This window comes from Vigna unguiculata, chromosome 8 (assembly GCF_004118075.2).
Source record: "Vigna unguiculata cultivar IT97K-499-35 chromosome 8, ASM411807v1, whole genome shotgun sequence".
In the NCBI taxonomy this organism is placed as follows: domain Eukaryota; kingdom Viridiplantae; phylum Streptophyta; class Magnoliopsida; order Fabales; family Fabaceae; genus Vigna; species Vigna unguiculata.
The window spans coordinates 26,121,666-26,131,111 of NC_040286.1; the positions used below are offsets into that span (position 1 = coordinate 26,121,666).

Consider the following 9,446-nt stretch of genomic DNA (forward strand, 5'->3'; position numbering starts at 1 on the left):
TAACCGGTCTTGGAGACACATTAATACCTTCACAGTATCTGGAAGTAATCTACTCTGTTGTGGGGTAAGAATCCGACCACCATTATTAAATGAAGACTTATAATGTTTTTTTACTAATATATATATATATATATATATATATATATATATATAAGGATGTTTTTTGAATTAAAGTTTAGCAGGTACGGATATCCACGGGTATGAATACTATGATATCCATACCCGCCCAGTTAACATGCGGGTATCAAAAATACCCGTACCCGCGGGTAGTGGGTATCCATTTTTAATATCCATTTCCTATCTATTGCGGTTTTATCCGCGGATACCCACAGGTACAGATTTTTTTGACATTCCTAATTCAAACACACCGAATACATATGCTTTAAAAGAAACTCTCATTTACAAGTTCATGATCTATAAAGCAAATATGTTATTGAAAAGTTAGTTTCTAAATTGGTTATATCATTAATTTTATATCAATCATTGCTTTAACCGATTAAAAAGAGTTTATTTATATACTCAATTTAGAATCGTCTTTATTGACGGCGAAAGTGAACACTTTCCACATGTTTCCAACAATCCACAGATATCGAAAATTATATAGAAATCCTTTTAGATGTATTACGGATAGTAGAAAGATTGATCTTTTACGTGAAATTTCAGTCTTTGAAATCGTTGCCCAGACTCAACACACGTTTTCCTTTTTATAAAAATAAATTTGACACGTTCTAAAACAAAAGAAAGTACTCAATTAACAACCTATTTTAATAATACATATTAAGGTTTTAATTAATCTATTCAGTTTTTAATTGGTTGGTTTTTTATTTGTAAATGTCAAATGTCAATTTTGTTAGTTGATAGACTATGTCACGTGCATAAAGACTTATTCCACGTTTTTTTGTTCCCTTAAGGAAAGGAAAAGCATTTGTTTCTATCACTTGAAATTTATTGCTCAATGTCTTTGGTTTTTGCTTGGCTAACGATGTTTTCTTTTCATGTTTGCTTCTTCCCACATGGATACCTCGCATGCCAACCAAAAGAAAAACATGATAGGTCACATTTTTCGTGCCTTGACCTATCACTATTTCACATAAATTCAATCCATGAAATTATTACTGGTCTTGAAAAATTTATATGGTCCATGCCACTTAGGAATGAATAATTTAGCACTAAAGTTATTCTAATCCATAATCATGAATCTATTTATATAAAAAATATAAAATTCCTTTTCGTTGGCTATATATAAAGCCCTGCATATACGAAAATTGATATAACTACACAGCACACAAAGTTGCAGGTTTTACTCAAAGCACTGCATTCTGTCACCTAAATCCAGAAAGAGCAGAATCACTTGGAGGGGAAATTAAAGATGTTTAGTGTTAAGGAATTGGTTGAATCGAGTTCTATGAAGTCTGTTCCCTCCAACTACGTTTGCCATAAAACCCCTGAAGATAACTTGTTGAATTATGAGACAGAGAGCATTCCAACCATTGATTTTCTCCAACTCACCTCTTCCAATCCCATTGAACGCTCCAAGGCAATCCAGCAACTTGGAGATGCATGTCGTGATTGGGGTTTCTTCATGGTATTCATATATTTAATCTCAAACTTTACATCATACATGCATAGTTTAGATTTTTTGTTAGATTTTTCTGTCTTATTTCTTTATTGTCTATGTAAAATATATAATGGACACTGATTTTAAAATTTTAAAATATAGGATTAAATATGTTTTTAATACTTAAATTTTGATTTAAAATTAAAATTTGTCTTTATTTAAAATTTTTATATTTTAGTCCTCAAATTTAAATATTTCTTTTTGTATATATTTCTTTTATCACAATTATTTAAACATTTTAACATGTTGAACGTTTCATGTTAACATTTGAGTTGTTTACTTTTTTTAATACATTTCTGCTTCAGTGAAGGAAAATGCATTTGACATGTAAAAAAAATTTAACGTGATTGGATTAAAAAAAGTATATTTATTTAGGTTTAAAGTTTGAAGACCAAAATATATCAAAATTTTGGACAAAAATAAATTTCAATAAAAATTTTAGGAACTAAAAACATATTTAATTCTAAAATATATTAAAAGATTTTTAAAGTAGTAACACAATCAATCGGTAGAGAACAACAACAAAAAAAACTCAATATAAAGAACCTTGATTGAGATTTGAACTTGTGGACGTGCATAGTGGAGTTTCCTGTTCCTTTGACATGCATGCACTATATAACTTTTATTGTTGTGTTAACATTGAACTGGTTGATATAGCTGATGAATCACGGTGTGCCGGAGACACTAAGTGAGAAGATGGTTAGGGTGGGTGAGAAGTTCTTTGATCTGAGCAAGGAAGAAAAAATGGAGTTCGCAGGAGAGAAGATACTTGATCCAATAAGATATGGAACAAGCTTCAATCTGATGGTGGATAAGGCACTTTTCTGGAGAGATTATCTCAAATGTCTTGTTCATCCTCACTTGAACGCTCCTTCTAAACCTCCCGGTCTTAGGTACCTTTCTCTCCACTCTTTTTTCTTATTACCTAAAGTCGTATAAAACTGCAACTACACTTTAAGAATCATTTCAGAGACAAATGGACCCAAATCTTATCTTACATAATTTTGTTAGAAAATCTATGTTGAGATCACAAATGGACCCAAATCTTATCTTACAGATTTTATATGATTGAATTAGAAAAAAAAATTATATTTATTTTATTATATAATTTTAATCGCATCTGGTTGCAAATTTCTGTTTCATATTTATATAATGTAAGAAAATTGACAGTGAATATAACTGCATATTAAAACCTTGACTATAAACATATTATTACAACATTTAGCCACAACTTTTATTGTTTTAAGTCAATAAATATACAAATAGATGAGATAAGTCTCACATTATCAACTGGTTTAAATGAAGAAAATAATTAGTTGATAACTCACTTTTTTTTTTCTTAAACAGCTGTCTATCCAATAGCTCATTTTAATAATAAAATATTATATTCAAATAATAATAATAATAATAATAATAATAATAATAATAATAAGATATTTAATTATATAATAGTTATATAAAATGATATTTATCAATTATCTCAAAAAGTATTTCTCTAAAGTTTGTAACACTTTTTGTTAGTTAAATGTAATGTTTACGAGGTTTATCTTCTTTGGTGGGTTGTCGAAGATTGGGTAAAGTCAAAAATATTATCCGGTCCTTTGTGAGTGGATACACTTATTTTCTTTTTAATGCGAATGTCTTTGGTTTTAATATTTTTATTAAATATTGAAAATGGATATAGAAGGAAGATCGGGTATTTATAAGTTGTGACTTAATTCTAGTAATATATATATATATATATATATATATATATATATATATATATATATATATATATATCAATTTAAGTATTTATAATTAAATTTTTGTTAATATTTTTTTGTTTGAGGATATAAAGTTTTTATAATTTTCAACTAATTTTTTATTGTTTATTTTGTTCATTGATTAAGTGAAACAATTTTATTTATCATTTTATTTATTTGTCTCGACAGGTTAAAATTTGTTAGGTTGTAAGGTTAATATAAAAATTATATTGTGGTTAATATAAAATATGACATCGAACATTTATAGTTTTCATTAAAAAGTTTCATAATTCTTATGTCATTACTTATACATATTACGATAACTATCCACGTCATTACTAATAAATTGTTATCCAACACACTAAAAAAAACTAATCACAAATATTAATAACATAATCTCAACACATAAAAACAAATAACACTAACACCGTCTAATTTTCAAAAAAATTTAAATGAAAATAAATTAAATAAAAAATATAAAAGTTTTAAATACTTATAAAACCAAAAAAATTCTAAGAGAAATTTAATTAAAAATTTACAAATTAAAAAAATAAAAAATTTTATAATATAAAAAATGAGAGGAAAAAAACACATTCATGAGAAAGTTTTGAAGTAGTTGACGAGCTTTTGCGCGGTACACACACGTCTATATGTCGTAATCACAAACTTCTTTCCCTGTTCTGCCCTGTTCTGCATGAAGACACATACTCTCTCCTTTTGATAGAAAAAGTTATGAAAATGAAGCAGAACCAACATCATAACAAACCCCACCCAGTGTAATGCCAACAGTAAAAAACAAATTTTAAAAGTTTGGTGCCATATTGCGTTTCTGCGTTGGAAAATCTTAATTTAAGAAAAGAAAAAGAAGTATATTGGAATTCGGACTTAATAAACTAATGAAACCTCTCTCAATTGTTACCACATAGTACAGCGCATGGACCAAGAGAAATTCTAAAACCTAATGGGAGACAAACAATTGTGCCATGGACCAACCCACATCATTCCATATATTTTCTATTTTGGACTTTAAGAACAAACAAACAAATTCTAATTATTGATGTGATATTTAAAGTAGTCATTATTATAGGATCAAATCGAGGTATCATATATTAGTGATAAATATCACTTTACTAATCATTTGTTTCTACCTCTAATAGCTTTTTATATAGAAAATCAATTAGAAATAATCATTAGTACATTTTTAAAGATATATATTATAAAATTAATAAATTTATTACGCATAACTATTCGTAATTGAAATTGTTGTAGAATAGTTTTACGTTATTGATAGATATATTACTTATTAACTATTATATGGTCAACATTTTCCACGTATAGATTCAAACAAGTAAAGGAAAAAACAAAAAAAATAAAGTGGTTGTGAAAGATGTACACCTCAATAGAAAGAAGACGAAGAGAATGGGATTCTTATTCAAAAGATGAAAAGAAAGGGAGTCTCACCCTTTAAATCGTGCTCTATAATTTGTAATACACGTGGTAGATGTAATGCTTTAAGATTTTGAAATAAGTATTTTCAAAAATATAAAAAAAGAAGTTAATAGTTTAAAAGGATTACCTAAACAAGTTAACTTTTTGGGAAATAATTATTGAATAAGTTTATGAAAAATAAATTGAAATTAGCAAACTTCAGTTTCGTCAGCATTTATCTTTTGTGCCTAAGACATTTCTAGCGTTAATTGTTTTTCTTTTTATTTGTTTGGTTTGATCACATACCAGATTGTACAAGAAAACTTTACTTTTCAATCATCGTTTTTGGATTTGAATGAATAAATATACATCTTCACGTTGTCCACATTTTTATTATATATTTTTTTCATTCTATTCACCTGATTTAATACATTATATAACCTATAAATCTATATTTTTACTTTTATCTAGATTTATATTAACTGTTGATATTTTTTTTAGTGTCTAATAATTGATTTTGGCTTTGAATTTTGCAGGGAAGCTTTTGAGGAATACAGCAGAAAGGGTAAGGAAGTGGTTAAAGAGTTGCTGAAAGGAATATCTCTGAGCTTAGGGCTTGAAGAAAACTACATACACAAAAGGATGAATGTAGAATTGGGGTGCCAAGTGCTTGTTATAAACTATTACCCACCATGCCCTAAGCCTGAACTTGTAATGGGTCTTCCTGCACACACAGACCATGGCCTTCTCACTCTTCTGCAGCAAAACCACCTTGGAGGGCTTCAAATTCAACACAAGGGCAAGTGGATTCCCATCAACCCCATACCCAACTCCTTTCTCATCAACACTGGAGATCACATGGAGGTAAAACAAATTCCATTCCTTCTTCTTCAGCTATCAAAATTACTTTTTCCTTCTTAAGTGGTGGTTCTAGAATTGGTATAAAAAGTGATTGACTTTTTATATAGATTCTCAAACCTGTATAGAAAGTCAACAATTTTTATACTGTCTGTTTGTATTTATTTCGATTCGAGAACTGGTATAATTTTTTTTTAACCGGTATAAAAATGTTTTCCTGATAAATGAGTGTGCAATTTTTGTGGCAGATACTGACGAATGGGAAATACAAGAGCATTATTCATCGTGCTGTGGTGAACACAAAAGGCACTAGAATTTCTGTTGGTACTGCACATGGACCCAATCTTGACACCGTAGTGGGTCCTGCACCAGAGCTTGTAGGAGATGATAATCCAGCGCTATATCGTGCCATCACTTACAGAGAGTACATACTGCTTCAGCAAAACAACGAGCTAGATAAAAATACTTGCTTGGAGCGTATTCGGATTTGAAATCAACGTAGCAAACTCCTACCATCAGTTATGCAGCATCCATGATGCAGTTCTTGTATCTGAATCATGCTTCTGTTTCATCCTTTAGTTTTTGTTGTGATTGATGTGCTTGGAATTAGTGTAAGAATGTGTCGCTGAAAATGGACACGACAAAAAGATTAATAAATTCACTTGATGGAAGCAAGTGTTGTTTTAGCCGAACGGGTTGGAGTATTGGATTGAAGGTTCAAAATGATCATGTTGTTAAATTAATGCAGTAACTAACGTGTCTTGTGCATGACACGGTTCTCACATACGAACATATTATATATATATATATATATATATATATATATATATATATATATATATATATATATATATATAAAACATGATGAGCCACTAACCCGTAAAAATAATTAAGAAAAATAAATATGTTTAGAAGGAAAGTTTCTTCACCTTTCTTCTTTTACTTTATTCAGCTTTCAAATAAATTCTAGACACACATTGTTCTTGTGTTTTGTAGGGTTTCTAGTTGCACCTCTCTTTTTGAGGTTGTCACGTTCTAGAAGAATAAAGGGTTTAAGAGGAGCCAAGTCCAAGGAAGTGTTCTCACCATAACCCTAATTTTGCTAACCTTGGAAGTGGAAAAGGCACTAAAAAAAGCTCTTTAGTGACAAAAAGATCAATAACTAAAATTGTAAAATTGGTTGCAATTTTATAATTTTTTTTGACATACTTATTGCATGTTTGAGTATTTTTATTGAGCCTTACTCGAGCTTTTCTTTTCTTGGTCTTGTTAAAATTTTGTCTACAACATCTCTTTTCCTTAGTGTGTACATTCTTATTTTGTACTTTTCTTATTTGTCTTAGGATATTTAAGTTTTGTCTTAGTGGTTTTTTTTCCTTCAACTTCTTTTTGTGTGAATGTTTGGTTCGCACATTTCCATTTGATTGCCCTTTTTCAAAAATTTGAAATTGAGGTATTTGAACACGATTGAACTTTGACTTGAGAATTTGAGTGCATCCTACCGTTGGAAGTTGGTGAGCTAACCAAACACTTTGAGAGTTTATTTGTTTTATTTTATTTTTGCTAACCTTAACCTTGATTTTACTTCTTGGTGGTCTTGGTTTTTGTGTGTGTAGGTAAAAATGTCAAACTCTTCATCATCCAACATGGGAAAATCCTTGATGAATCAACTCAATCAAGAGTCATCACTAATGGAGTTTCTCAAAGAAATTGAACTGTCAGGGAAGGAGTGTGAAAGACGCTTGAGGGAAACCATTCATGGATTGGAAATGGATAAAGTCGAGAGAGAAGCAAAAGAAGCAAGAAGAAAAAGGACCTCACATTCACCATATAACTCTCAAGTAGATTGGAGATATTATGGAAGGAGAGAAACTAGGCACAACACACCTCCAAGGAAACCAAATTTTTATCAAGATCCCTAAGTTTCATGGGTATAATGATCCAGATGTCTACTTGGAGTGGGAGGCCAAAGTATCCCAAATTTTTAGCATTAATACATTAGAGGATAAAAAACAATTAGATTTAGTTGTGGTTGAGTTTGAAGGATATGCCAAAACTTAGTTACATAAAGTTTGTATGGATAATCACTTAGAGCCACCCACATCTTCTTGGATGGACATTAAATATTAGATGTACACTAGACTTGTTCTTTCCTACTATAGGAGTGAAATCCTTTTAAAGCTTCAAATTCTCCAACAAGGAGGCATGTGTGTGAATGAATACTTTAAATTGCTAAAGTCTTTCTTAATGAAGACTGGTTTGCATGATGGAACAAATGAGGTTAAGGTAGCTAGGTTTATGAGTGACTTAAGGAAGAATATTCAAGACATAGGAGAGTTGCATGAGTACTCCTCTTTGGGAAATGTTTTGCATCTTGAAAAAATTGAAGCCTGATTGAAAAGAAAAGATGGGGCAAAAATTTACTCACACAGTAACTAGTATAGTCATTTTTTGAAGGGAAAAGACAAATAAAAACATGTCAAGTCCCCTTTCAAAGTATCACCAAGAGTCACTCTTAGAAGTAATTCACCTAATGATCACACTCCCCCTCATTCCCTTTAGGGTTTCTCAACTATCAAACACACTTCATGATAGCATTTTAGTTGTTTCTTAGCTAACATTGAAGCAAAAATATGTCAATTGTGTAAACAACTAAAATGTTATCATGAAAAACATTTAAAACGTTAAATAAACTTAACAAAATTTGGTTAAAAAGACTAAATCCACGCATTTTCTGAAGTTGAGAGACTAAATTGGGCCAAATTTTTGAAGAGGGACTATATCCTATTTTCGCTAAAATTAAGGGATTAAAAACATATTTAACCCTAAGATTTATTTAATTTAGCATCGGTTAAGACAATGGTAATGACAGTAACTTAAAAAAAATCATACATTACCTCCATTTTCAAATAATGTAAAGAAAAAAAATAAACAATTAATAAAAATGGATTAAGGAGATGAGTATAAATGAATGAAGGAGATGAAGAGAAAAATGTTAATGGAGAGAATAAGAAAAAAAATGTAGATGAAGGAGATGTGTACAAATGAAAAAAAGATGATTGTGGATGACAAAGATAAGAGTGGATGAAGGAAATGAATGTGGGGGTGAAAGAGATGTGTGTGCATGAAAGATATGAGTGTGAGGACATTTATTAATGAAAAAGATGGGTGTTATGAGATTTATATAGGAAGATATAGAAGAAAATTATGAGTGAGAAGATTTATCATCTTTAAATATAGGCCTTTAGATTAAAAATAATCAATGGTCCATATTCAATGCGAGGAACGCGTAAATATTAAAAATAAATGAGATTAACGCCAATTAAGCCAAGTAATCCTTTTTTTAATCTTTTATGATTAAATCATTTAACTAACACTAAAATAAATATAAACATGGAAAATAAATAAGTTTAGTGTCAGCCAAGCATCTAAGGTGACACTAACCTTATTTATTTTTAATATTTATTTTAGTTTTTATATGATTGGTACAAAAAAATCACAATTCACCTACCGATTATTACTTATAGATAGAAATCCGTAGATAAATTAAACATTACATACAAAAATTATCTATTAATTATAATTCGTAGGTAATATAAAAATTACATACGAATATTATCTATTGATTATAATTAGTAGGTAAATTGAACGTTACCTATAATTAACTCGCATCTTTCTAGTATTTCCCTCCTTTCGTTTTTCCAAACCCTACACTTAACTCGCACATCACTCTTGCTACACTTGCTCCACTTGCACTTTGGCCTTGCTATACCACTCTACCTACACTGCTGCATGTC

General features: G+C 29.8%; 1 protein-coding gene across 1 annotated transcript; it reads left to right on the forward strand.

The window, feature by feature from the left end:
• Positions 1 to 1,261: 1,261 nt before the first annotated feature.
• LOC114193483 (protein DMR6-LIKE OXYGENASE 1-like) lies at positions 1,262 to 6,372 on the forward strand. Its single transcript, XM_028083308.1, has 4 exons — positions 1,262 to 1,585; positions 2,276 to 2,511; positions 5,328 to 5,655; positions 5,898 to 6,372. Exons 1-4 carry the CDS (start codon positions 1,370 to 1,372, stop codon positions 6,138 to 6,140), a joined length of 1,023 nt encoding a protein of 340 aa, XP_027939109.1. The 5' UTR covers positions 1,262 to 1,369; the 3' UTR covers positions 6,141 to 6,372.
• The last annotated feature ends 3,074 nt before the right edge of the window (positions 6,373 to 9,446 follow it).

Coding starts and splice junctions, on each gene's coding strand:
- LOC114193483 (XM_028083308.1), top strand. CDS start 1,370: ATGTTTAGTGTTAAGGAATTGGTTGAATCGAGTTCTATGAAGTCTGTT. Junction 1,586..2,275: donor GTGATTGGGGTTTCTTCATG/GTATTCATATAT, acceptor TGGTTGATATAG/CTGATGAATCACGGTGTGCC. Junction 2,512..5,327: donor TCTAAACCTCCCGGTCTTAG/GTACCTTTCTCT, acceptor TGAATTTTGCAG/GGAAGCTTTTGAGGAATACA.